The sequence below is a fragment of the Symphodus melops genome, assembly GCF_947650265.1.
Source record: "Symphodus melops genome assembly, chromosome: 22".
Taxonomy (NCBI): Eukaryota; Metazoa; Chordata; class Actinopteri; order Labriformes; family Labridae; genus Symphodus; species Symphodus melops.
Genome location: NC_136712.1, coordinates 7,555,902 through 7,578,524, shown reverse-complemented (window position 1 = coordinate 7,578,524; position 22,623 = coordinate 7,555,902). Strand labels below are relative to the sequence as shown.

The 22,623-nt window shown below is 41.0% G+C and overlaps 2 protein-coding genes across 3 annotated transcripts in view; one reads left to right on the top strand and one right to left on the bottom strand.

The window, feature by feature from the left end:
* Nucleotides 1-22,384, bottom strand: part of iqsec3a (IQ motif and Sec7 domain ArfGEF 3a) — an 88,009-nt gene extending 65,625 nt beyond the window's left edge. The window contains exons 1-2 of one of the 2 annotated variants that reach the window (XM_079334879.1): nt 21,319-22,384; nt 2,244-2,324 (exon numbers count right to left, since the gene is read on the bottom strand). In XM_079334879.1, coding sequence (XP_079191005.1) covers nt 2,244-2,324; nt 21,319-21,950 — 713 coding nt within the window. In that variant the 5' untranslated portion in view covers nt 21,951-22,384. The remainder of the gene's footprint in view (nt 1-2,243; nt 2,325-21,318) is intronic. The other variant, XM_079334878.1, reaches the window with a different exon arrangement.
* st8sia1 (ST8 alpha-N-acetyl-neuraminide alpha-2,8-sialyltransferase 1) overlaps nt 1-22,623 on the top strand; it is a 123,208-nt gene that overhangs the window by 66,991 nt on the left and 33,594 nt on the right. The window lies entirely within an intron of this gene.

Genomic DNA, 22,623 nt, shown 5'->3' with positions numbered 1-22,623 from the left:
AGTGCACAGTGTTGTGCGTTTTCCTGGAGTTTGAAAAGAACATATGCTATATGTACACACCAGCGCACACTTGTACATTAATACACACACACACACACACCCCTACACACACACACACACACACAGGGAGCTATGTTCTGATCACTGCCAAGCCAAAGCATGCAACATGATAAGAACTTTTTTTTTTCTTTTTTTTTTCACATGAACACAGATGCATTACATGTGTCAACAAGAAGGCTCACCAGTTTCCAGAATGGGAAATACCCTACAGTACACACATCAATGCATTATGGTAGCTTTACATTGCAGAAATTACACTTTTGTTACATGGTTATATTCATACATGACTCTTTCAAACTTAACGTGAACACAGTGGAGAGACAAGCCCGAATGAAGTGACCATGAATGAAGATGAATGCAATGAGGTGTGGGTGCGGTGTGGGAGTTATGTCGCTGTGGCGTGATGCGGCGGTGCCACGTGAGTAAATGATCAACAAATCACTGACAACAATGCGGAAATACAGAAAATCAACAACGGAATACAGCTTTCAAAAAGAGATAAAGACGCAACAAGAACAAAACAAACAAACAAAACAAAAAAGACAAAACCACAAGCTGCTTTCTGTCTCAGCCCCAGAGAGTCGTCCTCTTTGAAGTGGTTTTGCTTCAGAGCTAGGTGGGGTAGAGGGAGGAGGTGGGGTTGTGGTGTGAGGGGGCTGGAGGGGTTGGCAACTTAGCAAGGACCTTCTGTTGTGCACTTTGTTTGTACCTTTGGCAAATGGTCCCTAAGCACAGAGCAATCACGGAACACAGCAGCACCAAACAGCTTCCATTAAGAGAAGTTCAAGTTGCTGAACTCCGATCGATTCTCGTCTTTTTATTTTTTTTTGTCTACCTTTCCAATTTCCCCCCTCCAGCTTTGATGTTTCAAAAGTCACTCTTATTCGATTTTAACTGCTGCCTCTCTGGACTTTCAAACATGTATTTAAGAAGTGAGTTTCATGAAAACGGATTCTTTTGGGACTTGGGTTTTGAGTCTGTCATCAATATCTTGTTTTTCTGATGAATCACTTTGTGCAACTTTTTTCTGCTCTTCTCCAAAGTGGTGTAGACAATCATAACAGTCGGCTGCACTCATGTTCAACCTAGATTTTTTTTTGTCCCTGACTATTCATATTTATGACTCAATACAACACAACCGTCTGACTCAGAGTAAAGTGTGATTTTGCCACTTAAAGGCTTCTGCCTCCTTAAAATGTGCCACAACGTGGAGGTTTCGATTAGCCGTCAATTTGTTACACAGCTATTTTCTACCAACTTCAGACAATACAGAACGTGCAGTTTACAACAAACAAACCATTTTGGGGGCGGATGGTTTAATTGCAACTGATAAATGCCATAATTTGCAGAGAAACTCTCCTGGCAGAGGGCTCCTGGGTAAACAAAAGCAGGAGGTAAACATAACGTTTTGTGCTGTCGATTCTGCTTGAAAGGGGGCAAGATAAAGGCACATCCAGAGCTTTCATTATTCCACTTTTGTTCTTGCTTATCTAACTCAGTATTTTGGACCTTGCCTATTCTACACTATCAGTTGTTGACTCCATAATGAGCCATCTTGCAAAAGGTAATGCAGCGACCAATTATTAGTTGGTCCATTTTGATATTCCCCAGGACCATGGGGAAGTTTTCACATCAAGCTGTCATTTCAGCTTTTTAATGTTTGAACTGAAACTTTTCTTCCAATAAAAAACATCCAAAAGAAGAGAGGAATATTTGTAAAGGTATTTTCGAGCTTTAGCCAAAGCACCAATGTTGATATATAAGAGCATAATCAGTCCGCATTCAAGGACTTCACCCTTGTCCAGGAAACAGAGATTGATTTGATTAATTGGGGTATTTATTAGTATGTATTCCAGTGGATTTATCCCAAACAACATGGCTCTAAGATATCCAGCATGCCTCTGATTCACCTAAGCAATCCCTTTGCCTCAACATGACCCAAAACCCAAGCCAAGTAGAAATAAGTCCCCCTTTTTGTTTTGTTTTCTTCGGCATCATGAAGGGAAATGGATTCAGATGAAGCACTTACAACCACTTCAACTTAGAAAACACTCCTGGGGTAGTTGTGTCCCCTAAAGTAGCTACAATCGATTCAAAATTACAGGAAAAAGAAAACCCAAGTTGTTTAAAATAAATAAATAAAAATAGTTGTGCAGGTGTGGAAAAAGATGCAGTTATCTTACCTGGGGACACAGGCGGTCGAGGTTTCCCCCTCAGGGACTTCGGGGGCAGGGCAGCAGAACTGGTGAAGCACTGTTTGGTTGCTGTAGAAACAAAACAGAGTACAAATCCTTTTAAAACACGGCCTAGGATTGTAAAAGCATTAACCAAAATGTTTGTTCCCTTCTCTTTGTTTTTGCCCATTGCCTGTTTTTTTCCCACTTGTTCGTGTGTGAAGGCTTCTGGTTTTCTGAGATCCCCCCCCCCCCCCCCCCCCCCCCCCCCCCCCCGCCCCCCAACAAAAAAATATATATATATCCTAGTGATCAAGGATAAAGGATAAAGTAGCACCCTCACAACAGCAGCCTGCAATGTCTGCTTCTTTTCAGCCCATTTTTTAGAGCCATTCCCCCAATGCATCACTGGTTTGATGGCAATCTGTTGGCAGAGGACAATGGCTACCTGCATGTGAGCCACTGAAGGCTTTGTTTGCCGATTTTACAGCAGTCATACAAAACTCTTCTCCTTGGTGCAGACATATGGGCGTGAAACTCTTTAGGAGTTGCATTGATTTAACTTTTCTCTGACATTACTTGTCTTTGTATCTGCTGATTTCCAATATTAGATCTATTGTTTTTTTGCTTTGCCTCGTTGGTATGATTTTTGTGAGTGGATCCTGTCCAGAAATGAAGCAGCATATACTGTATAGTCACATCTTGCATAGAGTTATATTATATAGTTATATATCAAGACACTTGCCAGGCTGAAGTAGGCATGAAATATATTTGTATCTATCTGTGATGGAAACCATGGAAGGCATGTTTTCATGACTCTGACAAGAAATTAAGCATAAAACACAAAAAGGTCCTCATGGAGTTTAATGACAACCTGTGAATGTGAATACTTTGTTCACTTTAAAAAAAAAAAAAAAAGCTGATGTGAATGCAGAGTGCAATGTGTGTCATCTTAACAGCAGAGCATTATCAGCGTCTTTTATTCTGAAATCAACTCGGAACATGTTTTGAAATAAAGCTGTCGTTGAAGATCCAGAAGTTTTAAGTGCATCTCTTGCTTTTGATTGAAGTTTGCCTGTATTCAGATGATCTGAACATGATGAGGAGATACAGAGAACGAGAGCTGCTTTCATCACCATGGAGATAGACACAAAGAGACGGTTTCAGCACCACAGAGAGAGACACAGAAAAGAGAGTGGATGAGCCAGCACTATGGACAGAGACGGAGTAAGAGAGTGGCTTGACTTTGCATAAATGTGTCTGCTTTTTGAAAGATGAAAACGCACCCCCCCCCCCCGTCATGATTATTTTAATTTACAGCAGGATACTTTCTGAATTGACTCGTACAATCATATTTTCAAAAAAACCTTTTGTCCAGCTATTAGCTAAAAACCCACATTTTTTAAAAGCATTGATTTGGGGGTTTTAATGCCTTTTTATATAGAGACAGGACAGCAGACAAAAAAACAACAGAGCGAGATAGAGCGAAGAGAAACACACAGGAAAGGAGCAACAGGTCGGTCCAGAACCCGAGGACCACAGCCTTGGCACACGGGTCACGCACGGGCATCATTTAATAATGTTGATGAAAAGCGGAAAAAATGTTACCCTTTTAAGCTTCAACCGATGAGTATTGTAGTTCGTCAGTAGTCACTGTTAAAATGTCCTTGCTGAATGAATTCTCACAAAAAATCGCTCTGCAATAAATACTTCGATTTTTGAGGTAATAACTCCAGCAAAGGTCTAAAATTCCATTGAAGTCTTCAACTCTCCGAAATGTTTTGTGCCATGAAGCACAGCAAACGCTCACCTTTTCCTCTTCCAGTATTTATGACTCGGAAGGGCTTTCATAGAGACTGAATTAAATTACAGTCAGACAAAAGGAAAACAATTTATAAACCTGTCCTTGCCTGTAACCCGACAGAGAAAATAATTATACAGGACAGTGAAAGCCGGAAGTGTGCCACTAATGCTCACAAGAATTTTTAAGACATTCCCTTATTTTATTTCTTTTGAAACACAGGTCAAATAATCATTTTCAAGCAAAGGTGATTCTGAAATGTAGAGAGGAGAGAGCAGGATATCAAATCTTAATGTGCATGTGAGAAACCCGTGAGTGCTTTGCCTTGCTTCGCCATCAGGGTGTCCTCCCTTTCAAACCGCTTCACATTCTTGATTCTCAGGCTTCATCAATCTCCGTCTTCCCCTCCCCCACTCCTCTCCTTCTGTCCCCCTTTTACGCTGATTTTTCATCACCCTCTGCTACTCCCCATCCCCCTATTTCAGGTCTTACAGGCACTGGGTATCGTGCAAGAGGAGAATTTGCTAAATGACCCTCAAGCTAGTAAAAAAACGAAGAAGAAGAAGAAGAAGAAAAGAAAGGGCAGCAGCATTCTGTGTCCCTGGACACAAAACACGGTGAAGACAAGGTGAGACTTAAAGATGATAAAGCAGGGGCTGATGTTCCCAGCTGCAGCCACCCCTCCATCCTTTATCACCTCTCTGCTGCTTTTCAAACTCCTGCTCTGTAGTCCATCTCCCTGCCCTTGTCTTTTTATGTTCCCCCTCCTGTCTGTCCCTCAGGACTGCACAGAGAAAACAAGGAGGACCTGAATGTCTTCTTCTGTGCCTCTCTGAAGAACTGGTTCACCTCAAGAACACTTCCATCCAGACTGAAGGTTGAAACTGATCCACGAAAGGGAAAAAAAAAAAGAAAAAAAAAGAGGGATGTTTGGGGAGGTACTCGACAGCGACAAAAGCGCACAGCACAGGGAGCGTGTGACAGCAAATTAATTCCCATTGTTAATGCGTCTTCTAATTGTTCTGCCTTAACGACCATGACACCGCTGTGGCTGTCTTTAATAGGTGGAGAACACAGCCCACCTCCGAGGGGACACAGATTAGTGTGGGCGCTGGAGACAACAGAGCCCCAATGTTTGCTCTGATAAAGAGTTTGTGTTCCTCAAGACAGGGGACAAACGCATCGGGCTGAACAGACCCGGATCAATTGTGTTGCTTATTTTATTTGATTTTATTGTACACAGCGATGATTAAGTTTGGCGAACACATCACGAGGGTTTGTGTTTTGGCAGGGAACCTCTAGTAGTACGACATGTTGACCCAGTTGGATTAACCCTGGTATAATTGTATGTGTGTAGTTTAACAATAACTACTAGATTTGTGCATTTTGAGGAAGTTTGAAAATCAGAATCAGCTTTATTGGCCAGGTTAGTTTAAGACGCAAGGAGTTTATCTTGGGTAGACTATGCTCTCTTTGTGCAGATGTAAATATTAAATAACAATTAACTCCAAATATAAACAAGTAATCAAAGACAATAAGATAATAGTGCAGCAGTGAGTAGTGTAGAAGGAAAATATAAATTGGCCGCTATAGTTGAACACACTGCATGCACTCTGATTTATGATGTCAGATGTTTCTCATCGTTCTTCCCACACTTTCCCTAAGTGAGTGTGGAAAAGTGTTGAAGGTGAGTCGAACATATAGACTCTGTGCATGGGGATATACTGTAACCGCTAGGCTATACAGAACACTTAGAAAGTATACAGTCTAACATCATTTCAGGTAGTTACTGGAGTTGTTCTCTGGCTCTATTTCTTGGCCAGTGCAGTGACCTCATGAAATAAGAAGTTAGAAGGAGATCAGGCTTTTCATTGTTGAGGTCTGTATGCTATGCTAAGCTAACCGGCTTCCAGTTTGTCTTTATATTCACAACCCATATATGCTAGATGGCATCTTAATTAGAACGTGTCTGAAAAGGCTTAAAAGTTTGACACAGATTGATAAATATTAGAACAGTATTAGTGGCAGGTTTAGTAACCTTCCGTGTTACACAAACTGTTTTTCTAACCTAAAAGAGATCTATTCGAGGACAGCTAATGCCATTCATGATGATAAAAACCAGTTGTTTAGATTGCATGGGCACATAAATAACTGACATTAATCCACATACGATCAATCTGTGTTAATACCTTTAGGGCGAAGAAGATCTCATCTGAATCATTGATATTCCCATATTTGAGAAAATCATTTCACGGGAAAGTATTTTGGGATGGAAAGGGGATGAACTCTTTATCTTATAAACCACCTTTCATCTTAACCATCTATCTCTCTCTGCTTTGATCTCCGAGTTCTCACAATTTTCTCCCCATTATTCTCGCCGACTCCCTGCACTGTTTCACTATCACCTCCATCTCTGCACTCAGAAACAGATTGAAAGCATTTTATATCAGCTGATTAGGAGGCGGCCTTTTTACAAGCTGTGATGCAGAGACGGCATATACACGACTTCAACAGCTCAAACGTTGGTTTCATGTTCAAATGCAGACACAATTTCCTAATTAATCCTGTCAATCTGTGTATTTCAGTGTAAAGGATTACGAAAACATTTCTGTTAGGTGAAAAAGGAAATGATACCCCAGGACATGATTTAGAAAATTTGCAAGACCACAACCCCTTTCCTCAAGTTTTCTCCGCCCCTCCTCCGAACAGAACGCGCCGTTTGATCAATCTGCGCCGAAGATTAAACTGAACTCGTATGACCTGCTTTCAGTTCTTCCACACCACTGACTCAGCTCCCCTCCTGGCCTTAACTTGCTAATACCACCTATAAAAAAAAAAAAATCTATAAGCTTTTATAAGCCCTTCCACACACCAGCTCTGTTTGAGGAAGAGTGTAATCTGCACAGCACGGTTTCATCGTATTTTGTTTTAACTTCCAATTTCTAATGTGTTTGTTGATGCGCTCCTCCTCGCGCTGAATTCAGCTTTGCTGTTTCAATAGCTCTCCGGCTGATTCAACTCGGCTTTGGCTCAAGGTGGAAAAAGATCCATGCACACTGAAGTGACACAATTTGAAGCATGTGACAAAGCGAGAGAGAAAAGGGAGAGGGGGGGGGGGATCAAAGCTGGGAATAATTGACGGATTAGGTTTCACAGACCATTTTCCTTGGCAGTCAGGGAAAAAAAAAATGTCTGTGAACATGTTCACTCATCCATATAACATAATATGCAGCATTAGGAGTGTGCTCCTGAAGGCCAAACAATATAAATACAAATATAGCTGACCTTGGAGGAAGCAAACATTTACAGTATTGGTCCAATTTTTGAAGGTTGCGGGGCTGTTTGCTGAAGGGATATTTTTTGTATTGATGCCATTATTTTATTTCCATGTTTGTTTTATTGCTGCTCTTAGGAATAAATGCGTTGAAGAGTCAAGGTCAAAGACCTCGAGTGCAGTCTTGAAAGACGACATTTATATTCAACAGTTAAAGGAGGTTGAAAATCAATCTGAAGCATAACAAACTGTTATAGCATCTAAAGAAAAGCACTCCTTGTTTCAGCCCCAGACAGTAGTCATATAGATTTAATAATACTAAACTGCTTTGTACAGGTTCGTTGGGTACATCCAACATAATTGCTGCCCCATATTTACAAAGTCAGGGGACGATGGTGGTTTTGACTATTTTTGTCAGGAAAAAAAAATGCAAATGAAAACCCATTCCAATCAAAGTTCCATCCTATCCAGGTGTTGCCGCACGTGTTAAAAAACCAAGAAATCTCTCAATTTTACAGTGTAGAAATAATTTGCCAATCAAAAGTAAAGAGAAAAACTGTGAGATTAAAAAGTTTAAATTCCACATCTTTTAAAAATTCATGCTAGTATGTGTTACAGTGCGAGAAAGAAGGTTAAAGGCCAGTTTAAGATTCAGAAGCTCCAAGTGTGTGCATCCGAAGAATGTGATCACTGCCTGTCAGAGGCTGCTGTTACACTGCAGCCAAAAGTGACCTGAATCTTAATAGTTTTGCTCCTATGTGACTCAGATCAGATTTCGTCATGACAGTGTAAACAGCACAGGTCACGTGAAATCTGATCTTTTCAAATCACTTTGGGCTAATCATATGCGTATTTCCGCATATATATGCACAGCCAAACAAAAAAGCAAAACTCTGTTTGCATGCTGATCTGGATAAAGAATAAAGAAATGTAGATCTCAGTGAGTGACAGGAGGGACGAGGATGACTTGCCAAACATATGCTGTATACAGCTAAAGACATGCTGTTTGTTTACACAGCGCCACAGCACAGCACTTGTTAGGGATCGTATTAACAGGAGTCACTCCCCCACACTGAGCAGGTTGCCATACATGGGCTCTCTTACAAAGCGAGATTAAATCAGTGATTCACAATTTAATCTGTTTATCTATATCCTCATTTTGTAAAAATTCTTTGTGGTGTGAATTTAAAATGTCATAATCTTTCCCAGATTTGCTGTGCATGAGTTGTTTGAACATACTTGAAAAGCCGGTCACTTACCGATGCCTGTCCCGAATAAAGGCGGTGTCATTTCCTCGATTTTAAGTAGCCTCAATAAAAGCCTGGGAGGTTAACTCAAGTTTTACGATATGTAATGTCTCATGTCAGTTGCAGAGCCTTTTAAATGCTACAGTAACTGTATATTAAAAGATCATAATTTTCTGGAACATTTACCAATGCATATAATCACATTATGACATACTAAGTATGATTTATTTACTGATAAAGTTAAAAGTATAGCTTGTATTTAGACATGTTAACTAGACAAGTGGTCTGCTCCATCTGTAGATCATCACAATCCATAAAATCAAATTAGGCATGTCAATTTGTCTCACACTTTCAAAGATCTCCTTACAGGTATTAACTTATTCAAAAGTAACGAATAATGATGAAAGACTCTTAAAGAGAAACTTCTTCATTTGATAAATCAGCAGCCACTGTAAATGCCAGTTTATGATCTTTTTTTTGTGTTTTTTTTAAAGGATTATTTTTGGCCTTTTTGCCTTTTATTGATAGGACAGATAGAGTCGGAAAGGGGGAGAGAGTGGGGAGAGACATGCGGGAAGGTGGCCACGGGCCGGACGCGAACCCGGGCCGCCCGCCCGCGCGAGGAGCAAGGCCTCGCAACATGGTACGCGCGCAGTCGCTGCCGCTGAGCTATCGGCGCCCCCCAGTTTATGATCTTTACCAGGCTTTAAGTGTGTATGGCATTTTGAAAGAAATCATTGTAAACCCACTGTGCTTTTTGCCAGTTGTGGGTATATATCGGAGGTAAATAAATACTTCATTAATCATGACTATGAGGTGGATTATGTACCGTAAAAAAATACCCTTGAGCTAAGTAAGCCGTCTCTAGTTTTAGAACTGCACCAATCTTCCACACACAAGCACAAAAATACACGCCTCAAGATCGATAGATTCCTTCACACACGCACAGAGAACTAAAAAAAAAAAAAAAAAAAAAAAAAAAAAACCTTTCTTGAAAGGTTTGCGTCAGCATGGACATTTGGGCCATCCCAAGCGGCTTAGCTCACCTTCTGCAAACGAAAATGAGAGAGCTGGAAATGAGCGAGAGAGCAAGACTGCTTCTCCCAAGAGACAGCAAACAAAGCAGGGAGAAAAACCATTTCAGCCACATAGTTGATCCCTTAAATAAACTCCAGACGGTGCCAGTGTCAGATAAGTTCTTTTGCACACTTTCTCTATTTCGGCACTTGGCACTACTTTACATTTGATTACTATTTCAGTATCATGTATGATGTAACAGACTTTTCCCCTTGAGAGCACAGCTATAGTGTGTAAGCCAGTCTTTGCTTTAAAGCAAGCACGGAAATGTTCATGTTTGGAGCTTGTAAGAGCGCCATGCCAAAGATGTATTTTTAGATATGAGCAGCATGTGATCTGTTTTAAGATCCATTTCAACAGTTACGTGACTTCCATAATTGAAAAATTTTACATTATCTTGAAAAATAAGTTTAAATATTTGTTTTAATGTCAACCCTACTAAAAATCAAAGCACAAGAACTTGTTTCGAAGCTCTCAACATTTTAAGCTCTTCAGTTCAACTCCCAAATGTTTGCCCCTCTTTAATGTAACTTAAAAAAACAAAAAAAAGGAGTTTTGACAGGAGGAGGCAAAAGAAGCAGAGACGGAATAGAGCCGAGCCCAGGGGGAAGAACAGAAGTGAATCATTTCCTGGTGCTTGCTTTCAAATAGAGCTCAGTGAGCTGAAGAGGGTCATGACTAGCACTGTTCTGGATTTATTTGTACTTGACAACTTTGTCTTCAGAAACAAAAATTTGTTGTCCATACAAACTTTTTGTTGACTCTGCTTTTTTGCACCAAAAAGAGTTAAGTTGCAACTATCATGATCGAGGTACTCCGAATTCCATTTATCTCATACTGAATTCAAATGAAAAGTTAGCTAACAACGCCTCGCTTTTTAGCTGCAATAATCTTCATGCTGATTCTAAATGTAAATGGTATGAACACATTTGGTGAGTCACTCAGTACACCAAAGGCAGCAAAATGTAATGATTCCTTTGTGTTTGTACACAGTGATGACAAGGTTTGTTTTTGGAGCCCAATTGGCGCTAGAAATATTGTCAATTCACAACAGAAACGTCTTGGACCATGTGGACACCAACAGAGGAAAAGTTATCTGAACAGTGACAAGAAAACCTTTAGCAAGGGGCGAGGATTCCTGACTTGTACTCACTAATTGTGTGCAAATGCTTTCACGTAATCTTGACCAGTCTACTTCAAATTTGGACAATACTAGCATACCTAATCGAGAGCTAATTTGCTAGCTTGTGATAAGAGTAGTTATTGCCATCAAGTAAGTAGGTATAAATATTTCTGTAACTTGGTGCTTTTGATCAGGTTTAGAGACAAAATGGCAGACGTACTCATGAGGCTCCAGTTTAGCTCATATAGCAGGTGCCCCATGGACAAAATTCTAACACGGGCCACAGGATCGAATCAAGGTCCTGACGCTATTTGGTATACAGCATGTGAAAAGAAAAAGGCTACTTATGTAACTTCTTTCTGAATACCATGGCCACCTGTTTGCAGACTTCATAAACGGTGATATCAACACAAACGGAACTTACAAAACTTGACTGCCATTAAACTGACTGTAATTAAATTATCATAACCAGAGTGCGTAAACAGTTTTTCCACCAAGACATAAAGAAAACATTACTCAGTGAAAAAATTCAACCAGTAGTGGTGACAGAGAGGCTAAAACAAACAGAACATTGCAGTTACTCATTTTTCCCATGAAAGCAGAAGCTTTTCCTTCTGTTTTTGTCTGATCTCCAGCTGGTGCCTCCAATATTGAGCAGTTTTAGCAGCTCATATTCAGCATCCCACTACACTTTGTTTCTGCAGGGCCATCTGCTGAGTGAGGACTTGGCAGTGGATCAAATTCCATGGGTATTCTCTACGCTGAACGCAGCTATCAAACTGACACGATTGTTTAATTTGAGCCAGGCCATGTGCTGATGAGGTAACAGCCCATCAGTTAGATCAATCAATTTGTGCGCATTTTTGTAAGAAGACATCGAGGTAGATGAGAGGAGAGAATGCTTTAAGAAGCACATTTTCCACAACATCAGCCACACACTCGAAAATCTTTACACCAAAATCCAGATGACTCATTTAGACCATATGTCCTCCATATTCCTGCCTTCTTTTTGATTTGCTGCAATTTTAAACGTCGATGATATCAATGCTAGATTCATTAGCTCCTCCTCTTGGCATTGTGTACCTTGTGTTGTAATCTTGGGATCATGTGGTTGACAGACAGGGCGGTGGTGATGTAACCATAGTGCAGGGCAAGGGCGTTCATGGTAATGCCAATGAGGACAGTGTACAAAGTGGCAAATCCTGCTGCTGACCTCGAGGAAAATCTTTCTAAATGCAAGGTTTAAAACCTCTATTTTCAATGTTATTCACAATAAACAGAGAGATGAACCCCTAATCCATTTTCAACAGGAATAACAAAGGAATTAGGAGTACAGAAATGTGACTACACAACTAAATGCTAATAGTTAACAGGGTATTGGTTAAATGTGTACACGCGTACAGTTTATTTCTCTTACACACTATGATAAATCACAGTTCAGCCTTAGTTGAGGCTTTTGTATGATCTGTTGGGAATACCAGGGAAGCCGATTGGACACGACGTGCCTGTTCAGATCAGCTCTGCAATGCCTCAAAGCCTTAGGTAGATGACTTTAAACATTACTCTGAGTTGGGTCGTAAAGTTAACCACACCTGACATTTCCCCAGGCGAGTGTGTGCCTGTGTGTGGGTGTGTGTTTGTTTGAATGCAAAAGCACACATGGAGATTATGTTGAATAGAGATTAATGGCCAGCAAATGAAACCCAATAATACTAAACTCAAAGGACAGCATACTAACACTGCTTAAGAAGAGCAATATGTAGCCTCCTGTTAACTATAAATAACACAGAATTAATGAAAAAAGGCCAGAAGCACTAACATTGAAAGAAAGCTTCCTTTTGTAGCATGAGCCATGATTCTTTTATTGAAACATTGGTTTCAGAAGCAGACTTTGAAGCCAATGATTGCAGTAGCCATATTGGAAATGCTGACTCAAGCAAACTTTCGATCAACCATTGCAGCATGCACAGAGGTCAGGCTTAGGTGGGCCTTTAGCCTCTTAGCAAACTATATGCACTCACCTGCCAGTCAGATCAGTTACACCCATAATTAGGCACAACTCTTAGCTTTAATATAATTGCATTGGAATGGTTATAAAAACAGTTTACACTTTAACACTTTTTTACAATAATACTTAAGCATGTTTGATTGTGGTGTAAAAGTGAGCATTAATGCTACCTCTTGGTCTTTTTGCATCCAGTTAGAAGTCAACATGTGAGGAACCACAGTTTTTTTTGCACTTCCACATTTGCTTCATTTTTCCATTACCATAGGTTTCCACCTGATTGTTAGTCTTTTGAACCTTGTGTATGTGGTTGTTAGCTGCAGCGTTCTGACCAAATGAAATGTGTGGTCTTCTGTCAGTTTGTGAAGCTAATGCTACAATTAGCTGAAATAGCTAAAGAGAAGTCTGACATTTGAGTCTATGAAACGAACTTGAACTTTGACTCATGCAGAGCAAACAATATTAAAAAGAGCAAAAGCAGAGAATCTATATTTACATAAATTTTCTATGACTACACCTTCATAGTTCCATTATTTTCTTAAAACCCAAATGCTCTATGCATTGCTTTGAATCCTCACTCATGTAGGCTTTTAGATCAATTCATAGAAACTATTAATAATCTTATGAACCTTTTTTTTTTATTTTTTTATTTTTTTTTAAAGAAATCAGAATCATGTCTTTTTCTTACAATACATTCAGTCTGAACATGACTCCAAAATGTAACCACTCTCCCAGCCCACAGTGGCACACTGGTACTCATAGTGCAAGACAATTATGATTGTCTGTTGAGGGATTTTCAGCTCTAAGCTCTCACGAGGTGAAATCTGCACGACAGATGGGTGGATTTTTTTTTCCATGACAGCACACAGTTCCCACTTTCTAAGACCACTTTTCCCTGAGCTGCAGAGGTTATTAGCTTACTGACCAGTCGGAGTCACAGCACAGTATTATCCTTTGAGGAATTCCAAAATCTTCTCTGTACAAACAGCTCCAGCAGTATCACACTTTTGAATCATGCATAATTTTCAAGACATTTTAAGTGTAAGTCAATGGACAATAAAACTGAAGTATGTCATTTTTATTGAAGATATTAAGCTGTTGTTCAAAACTGTACCAGAATAATAATAGCAAGTGAAAATGTACATAGTTCAAAGGGATTGATTGGACAGAAAGCTCTGATTGTTCAATCAAATTATCCGGCTGCATTATGCAATCAGTTTGAGTGACGCTAGATGACAACCGCTGATGACATTGCCATTTGCAACCACATTTCAGACATATGTAGATTGCATACTAATGACACACTGTCTGCAGATTGCTCATTAGGCCTACTGTTCATGTGCGTGAAGCAGAAATTAAATGCATCAATCAAATATTTGAATAATTCACATCCAACCACATAAAAAAGTCAACTCGCTCTTCAGCTTGTGTAACAAGACAACCAGCACCAAGTTATTCAAATGTTATGCAGAGACTTACATTTTGATGTGTGACATCAGCATATAAAGTATTATGTCATCTGGAAGTGTCAAGGACGAGGATGACACTTGTCTCTTTGTAAGTCGGGCGTTTTGCCTAAGTGACAGAGGAGTGCCAGTTTGGAGCCATGTTAGAAAAAAACATGGATGATGAGCCAAGCTCGTCATTTCTAATGATTGGAAAACATAGAATCAGAGGAATTAAAAAACTATACTGAGTATCCAAGTCAGGAATACAATTGGACAACAGGGGAGCAACTCAGTACGTAATGTGATATAATTCTGTCCTTGCATGGCCTTTTGTGTCTGTAATGTAATTATTTAGCCTGTCTCTTATTTCGTGTTGTTCCCTTTTCCCGAGATCTGTTCCGTATAATCATCTTCTCATCTAGTTCTGAACAAGCTATCTGGCAAGAGAAGTTGCAGCAAGGCAGCCAAAATATAACATCAATCAAGTACTGCTGGCTGGAAATGGAACGAATCATTAATCAAAAGATGTACATTTTGCACCTGAAAGGAAAATTATTGGCCAAGAATCAGCTTGATGTAATAATTGCAAGAAAAATCAACAAAGAGTTTGTGACTTTTGATCTGAGAGGCCGGCGCGTTTGTCAAATTTGTGCACAATCTTGAAACATTTCTCTGTATTTCCATTTAAAATGTAAAGAAATGTTTGGGTTACTGTATTTGATAGAAGTTGCCAAGAGTTTCTGATCTTTAATCTTTGTATCAGGGAAGTTCAAGCAACTTTTGTTTAACCATTTGCTGTTATGAATAAGTCACATCCATTATGTTATGCCAGCTGTCAAACAGGCGGCTTAAATGTTAGCAGTGTGTATTTCATATTGATCAGCAAAAGTAATCCATCAGATACTTGTGAAGTCTGAGAATCAAGCATTTTGCAAGGTCGGAGGAACAAAGCTGAGTCCAGTACTATACCATACCTACAAAATACATAACGTAGCAGAAGAATACAGAGTTGACTCGGTAGGAATGTAATGATCCATTTCACTTCATTTGAGATCTTAACTTCATGTTATTCTTTTTTAAATCCATGAAAAAATCCATCAATAACAGCTTAAAGGTTCTGTATATTTCATTTAACAGTTTGCAAAACTATTTCACGGTCAAGCAAACACTAAAGTAATTCTTAAAACTTTTCAAATAGCCTCAGTGTGACTGCTTACTTGAAAAAAGAATACAAAAATCTGATAGCATTTAAGTATCAAATGACCCACATTGAGATTGTATGCATAACGTCTTGATTAAGAAACGCTACTTAAAAATAATCCTTAATATTACCTGAAAACGACTGTTCTCTTCTTCTTTTCAAATAACTCTAATGGACACAGATGAACACACGACTGAACGTCTGACAAATGGGACAGTTGTTCCCCTTCCTCAACTTGTGCATGACAGCAGCTAAAATTCTACCAGGGAGTCAGGAATCACCCGCCAGCTACATCCTCTGAGAAATGAAGCAATTTAAAAGCACTACACACCAAATGTGATATTCATGATTTGGATTCCAGCAGCTGCAGAGCCAAGCCACCCTGTCATAACCGAGCAGCCGAGATTCCCATTCAGGCAGAGGGGAGGTGAAGTGAGCTAAAAAGCAGAGGATGGGAGGTCCTAGCTCTCTAGTAATGGTGGCAGGGAGGGAATTACGGAAAGGAGGACAGAGAGAGAGGGCGAGAGACAAACTGAGTGGAACAATATCTCCATTTCAGCTCCGTACATCCATCACCAGTCTGGCTACGTGTCTCCTAATCCCTCCTACTACTCGTGTTCTGCTCAGCAACAAGGGACAGACAAACAAACATAGCCTAGCATTTAGCGGCAAACGCTAGATATTTCCCTTAGGCATTGAGACCACATTGAAAAAGAGGTAATATTACACTTTGACACATCGGTTAGCCATGAAAACTACTCTTTTTAATATTGTTTGGTATAATGAAGAATTTAATTGAGTAACTCAGCCAAAGTGAGGAACAGATCAGCAAGCAGCTCCACAAAGCCCAGCCAAGGAGATTTAGATATACTTATTTTTAACTTTGAGTGTCTTTAGTGGTTAACCGCACCAGGTAAGATTGTTTTTGGGAAGGAAAATAAACTAGGTGTAGCTTAGCAGGCAACTCCTTCTGAAAGCCTTTGTTCATTAAAATGAGGGCGTCGCCTTAGAAGTTCCTTCAAATAGTGTTTTTAGTGGGTGTGATTTACCATGTCAATCATTTTGGTAAGGGCAGTACCTTTGCAATAAACTTGGCCTATGTTAAGGAAACATTTTGTCTGCCATAAAGTATCTTGTGCAAAACACTGGCACAACACTGCTTTTTTTTGGGGGGGAAAAAACGCTGTAACTAATATAATAGTCATCACTAGTCAATAGTCATATAATAGTCATCACTTTGTACATCTGTGTATGTTAATATTGATTCCGCTACAACATAACGTCACAAGAGTAAAATATCACAGCTTGAAACAGCAGTCTGATTTGGGCTACTGATGTCGGTCATCTGGCTTATGATTTCAATCATAAATCTTTAAGGGACAGACTTATTAAAAAGACCACATTTAAGCACATTGGTCAAAACTATTGATTTGAAGTGTGGACAGTCAGCCTCAACAGGCCATAAAATTGTAAACATTGAACTTTTCTTGAGCACATTTTAGGTTTGACATGAGTTTATTTGTTTCACTCAGTGTTTACTGACGGTATGTTATTTAGAGGAAAAAGGCTTGTGTTATTTTAACATAACAGAGAGCTGTCAGGTAAGGCTACAGTGCTATGAGATCAAGGCTCGAGTGGCTCTGAAGGGTTAGCATAGCGGGCAGGGTCTTAGCTGGCAACGCTCCAGACACATTGATCTGAGAGCGTCAGAACACGGAGAGATGGCAGCATCCAGCAAGCACACAGCAGGGATCCCAGTATGTATGCATGTCTTTGAGTGTGCTAACCCCCCCCCCCCCCCCTCACCTCTCAGAGCTAGCTATACATCCCAGTTTATTCCTCAAGGAGATTGGGCAGCGACAGGAGATGGCATACATTCTACACCCCAGCTGGTCTGAGGCGAGGAAAAACGAGGGCATGGTGGTTAGAGAGAGTCACGGCCAATGTGGAAAATTGTGCATGCTGCCAGTTGGCATGTGGCATGTTAGGGTCTGTGTGCATTAGTGAGTACTTTGTGTGTAAGAGCAGGAGCTTAATATATCTGCAAATGTGTGGGAGGCAAGGAAGCAGCGTAGAAGCACCTTAGAAACACCTGGAGCCCTATGAGGACCCTGAGATTTCCAGCTCAGGCAACGGGCTTGCTGAGTATATCAGACATACATCCCAACACCTTTCCTATGCCGGTCACTTATCTTGATTCCCTCCTGAACACACCTCGCCCAACCTTGACAGTCTTTCATTTTAACACACACACTCAGCCCTCAAGCGTATGCAGAGAAGCTTTGGACAGGTTGGACTCAACACCCCAGCCCAGCAGGGAGATGGGTTAAATGGTAGAGAGCCTGATGGTTGGAGGATGGGAATGAATGCTGATCCGTATTTGTAGCATAAGCTGCTGATTTCAGTAAAGGTGTGGGAGGGGGGAACTGAGGAAGGATGAGATAATGATGAAGAGGAAACGCAAAGTACACAGTGAGTTAGGAGGATTGGAAGCACAGACAAGGACAATCAAGAAAAGAGAAGGAGCAATGTAATATATACACGTGACAGCCGTTTTACACCAAGGTCATGCACTTGGTGGGGAGCCAAAATGCCGAAATACTTTACCACTACAGTGGTCAGGATCTGAAGGTTGTATATAAGAATCTGAGAAATTGGCTCTTTTCACACCGCTAGCTCGAGACTTGGATTGTTACTACCTATTGCGACGCTATGTAAATATAAATATCTTAAAGGCATAATGTTGGAGCAAAGTTTTCTCAACCCAGAGCCAGAAGGGGGAGATAGTAACAGAGGCAAAACGCAATCACTATAGAACATCAGAGCTGGCATGAACGCTTAGATTGATACGTCGATTTATAAGTCGTGAATTCCTGGTCAACTAAATTTAGCCACGTAATTTAGGCTTTCGAATGGTAGTTACTAGGAATTGTTCCAATGCTAACGCTAACTTTTTGACCAAGGTATCAGCATGAGTTTTCAAAGATGTTTTTTTGACCAGACATTTATGGATGATATCCCTCTGAATTGTAACCATCAGTCCCTTCAGATACTTGTAAATTAGAAGAGCAGCAGCATTTGTGACAGTTTGACAGAAGTGTGAGATCTAAGACAAACATTTGGTGACGAAAGTGTGTGGACAAAGGTATGTTTTGACGGCTGTGAACAAGGAGTCAAAGATTTGAAGAAAAAAGAGACGAGGTGGTGAAGTTGACAGAGAGGAAGAAGAGTAAGCAGGATTCCTGAGGCTTTTCTCAGATCCCACAGACGTCCTTAAAGTCTTTCACAGATGTATCATACTTGCAACACTTTAGATTATTTATAAGAATTGGAGCCCATTGTAGAGAAGTCTGCTAGGAGTGGAAACAACTTCTTAACAATATAACCTACTTTATAAGTTAAAGGCAGCCTAGATGTGCATTCCTCAAATGATTATTATTTACAAAAGGTAACAGGAAGTAAGGAACATAATGGAGAGCCAAACAGACAGAGTATACACAACTTTTAGTATGAGGGTTTTTTTTTCATATCCTTGTCTGACTTGGATCAACGCTTTAAGTGGAAATTACATTGCTCCTTCACTTGTTGTGTCCTTTCATGTCTGGATAATTCCATGGCGGCCATGCTGTATAGGATTTTTGATCCCTGTTCTTTACTAATTGTACCTTTTTATAGCATGATAAATCAATCTGGATTAACAAAAACAATGTAAATGCAGCCTGGTGGAACAGATGGGACTCACTGCGCTGTATTGTGCGTTACTGCGTGCGGCTCTGGCTGAGGCAATTCATGTGACCTTGATAGTGGCAAAGAACAGTCAGCACCCCGGACAGTTCTGAAGCACGTATACAATGCAAGTATAAATGAGAAGATTTCATGTTTTGGAGGAAATCGGAAGAAGATACAAGGCTCTTTTTTAGTACGAGTTAAACCTTGAGTTGATGCAAGAAACCTGCAACATGGATTCTATTCTACATAATAAAATAGAAGGTGACAGTACTGATACTGGAAAAGCTGAATTGAATCATTATTCGGTCTGTTAAATAATGAAAAAATAAAGCTGATACAACTTACAATGAGATTGAAATGAAATAATCTAACATTTATTTTCAAAACATGAGTTGATTCAAACAAAAAGGGGCCTCCGATAGCCTCGCTGTCATCCCTCATCGCACCAACCATAGATTTAAATCCAACCTCCGCCTTCTGCTGCATCTCCCACTCTTTGCACCCACCATTTCCTGTCTCTCTTCAGCTGTCCTCTCTCGTAAGACTAAAAAGGCCTCAAACATGTTTATATATGTAAAAAGATGCAAATAAATCTACACAAGAGAAAACTGATGCCTTAATTGTCCATGAGTCTGAGTTCAAACACTCTTGTTTGAGCCATACACCCACATATTCTGTTACTAAACTGAGAAGCTGGTACTGGGAATGACAGTTTTAAAGTGGTTTTGGGGCTTTTTTGTCTTTATTCGATAAGACAGCTGTAGAGAGACAGGAAATGTTTGGAGGAGAGAGGAGGGGGTGACGTGCAGCAAAGGCCGAGTTTGGACTCACAGCTACTGCAACGACGACTAAAGCCTCTGTACATGGGGTGCGTGCATAACCTCTTGGCTATCAGCACTCCGGATGATAGTTCTTCAACTTGAAAAATTGCCTGACTGATGAATTAGTTCTGAAATAAGTTGCATATCAGCTCTGTTTGCTACGCCAAAATGGTGTAACTCAACTCTGTTTGGTGGAATAAATTCAACAATGACTCCCAACTAATGTACAAATAAGTGACTTTAAACCACACCACTTCAGGCCAAAGGCTTACTAGCAACTCTAAACAGCCTAGATTGAGAGGTAATACTTGTGTTTTCTTGTCTTCCCAGTGCAGCTTGTGTCTTAATGAATAACCGCCGTTTGCAGTCTTCCAGTTTGCAAATTAGAACTTTTGTCTCGGTGTTTTAGATGAAAAAGTGCTGACATTGATCTGAAAGTTGTTGCTTTTCTATTAAGAATGAGTGCTTTTATACCTGTTTTGTAAGTTTATTTACAATGTCATCAGGCTCTACTGGCACCTGCAAAGTCACTTTATCTACCAAGCCTCAAAACAGGTGCATTTCTTTGGCAAATAAATAAATAAAATCTCATCTGATTACATATCCAAAGTGTGGGATCTACAGGTCGAGGCAATGGGGAAAAAAGTCCTCCTTCGCGAAAGAAAGGCCACCCAAAAAAAATGATCGCAGTGTTTAGTCCGTGAAGATGAGTGACAGTCCTCTTTGGTGCAGAATTAACAAACCAGCCACAGTTAAAATGCCAGCCATGGGTCCTCACAATCAATATCCATTAAGCATGCAATTGATTAAACAGGGCAACAACGGAGTGAATAATCTGAAAATTCAGGAGGAGCTTGAATTACCTGTCAGAAAATTAAGCCTGCAGCTTGTTGTGAGAGGGTGTGAAGTTAATCAAAGAACAGAAACAGCCTCTGCTTTTTACAGTACAGTACCTCATTGTATTCCGCTACATTGTGTTGCATACGTTTGCTTTCATAGCTTTCCTTGAATATGTTTCCAACATTTCAGCTTAATCTGAGGCTATCAATTGTTTTGATGGCTCTTTGAGGATAGTACACTGTTTTCTATCCAAATACATTTACTATATTTAGATATGGAAATCTGCTGGAGTACGCTACGAAAATATCCATTTTAATAGGGTCATTGAATGTATTAGTGAGAAAACCCTTTTTTTTTGGGGGGGGGGGGGGGGGGGGGGGGTCACTTGCTTATCACAGTACGCTAGGATTCTAATAAAGGTCATGTTGGGGGGGGGGTTGCTCAGCTCCGTAAGTTAAACTGAACGCTTGTTTATTTTTACTTTTTATTTATTTTACCGCATGACAAACTATACTTACTCCGTTTTCCTGGCCAATCCAACCGAGCGGCAGAGCGTGGTGGGAGTCTGCGGAACCAGTGACTTGCAGCAGGGGCTCCTCTTGTCCTCCTCTCCGGAGTCCGGGCTTCCTTGGCTCGTTTTGGGAGACTGCGGCGAGGTGGGCACGAGCTGCAGCTGCTGCGGGTGGTGGGAGGATGTAGCAGGAGGGTTCTGGTGCTGCTGAGGCTGGGCGGACAGACCGGGAATCTGCTGCGGTGGAGGCGGCTGCTGATGCTGCTGCTGCTGATGCTGCTGCTGCTGCTGATGCTGCTGCTGCTGCTGCTGCTGCTGCGCCTGCTGGCCGAGGTGAGCCGCAGCTTTCCCCGCGTGCTGATGGAGGTGGGCCGGCGCTTGGGGACTGGCGCTGCGGTGGCTTGAGTGATGTTGTGGGGGGTGGGGGTGGTGGTGGTGGTGATGCTGAGCGGGCTGCTGGACGTAGTGATGGGGGTCCCGAAGCTGCCGGTTCTCACCGATCAAATCCTCTACCTTCCGCTCGAGCTCGTCGATGCGTTGGCGCTGCGTTTGGATCAGGCTTTGCTGGTTTTGGACGATGGTGGTGAGCTCCTTCAGGTAAAGAACGGCTTTCATTGGGTTATCCAGCAGGCTCTCCATCACTGACTGTAGCTGTGGCCGTGTGCCCGGCTTAGTAGACTCCTTCTTCGGATGTTTTCTGGCGCTGCAAACCGTCGACGAGGCCTCTCAGAGATGCGTAACCAGGATGCTGTGGCCGCTGTCTGATGCCTCTGTACACTCTGCCAGGGTTGGGTACTCTCTCTCTCTCTCTCTTTCTCTCTCTATCTCTCTCTCTCTCTAAATGGTGCTGATGCAAGGGGGGAATCAGCATCAGCGGGGGCGGGGCCGTAGTGGACGGTGATGTCAACACGTCTTGCACGTTTTACATGTGAATCCACAGACTTTGAATCACACAGCCCAACTTGTTTACACCAGTCTCTCCTCCTGCAAGGAAAGTTCCACTTCACTGAGTAATTTGTAGAAAATTGAATCCCTCAAGACTTTGATTTGCCTCTAAAATAATCCTCACTGTTCAGAGCTGAACTAAACTGCACTGCCCCTGGTAGACTCCAATAGACATGTAAGAACATTAAATAATCCCTTCATAGAAAACTCAGTCTCTACAGAATTTGTTCAGGCTGTGTTGAGGTGAGGTGGGCCTGGAAGTGTTGCACACAAAACATGCAAAAAGTCAAAACACAAGCGAACATCTTTCAGCAGTTTGACAGCATATATGAATCATTTGCGGAAAGAATAATACAGAAACAGCCTG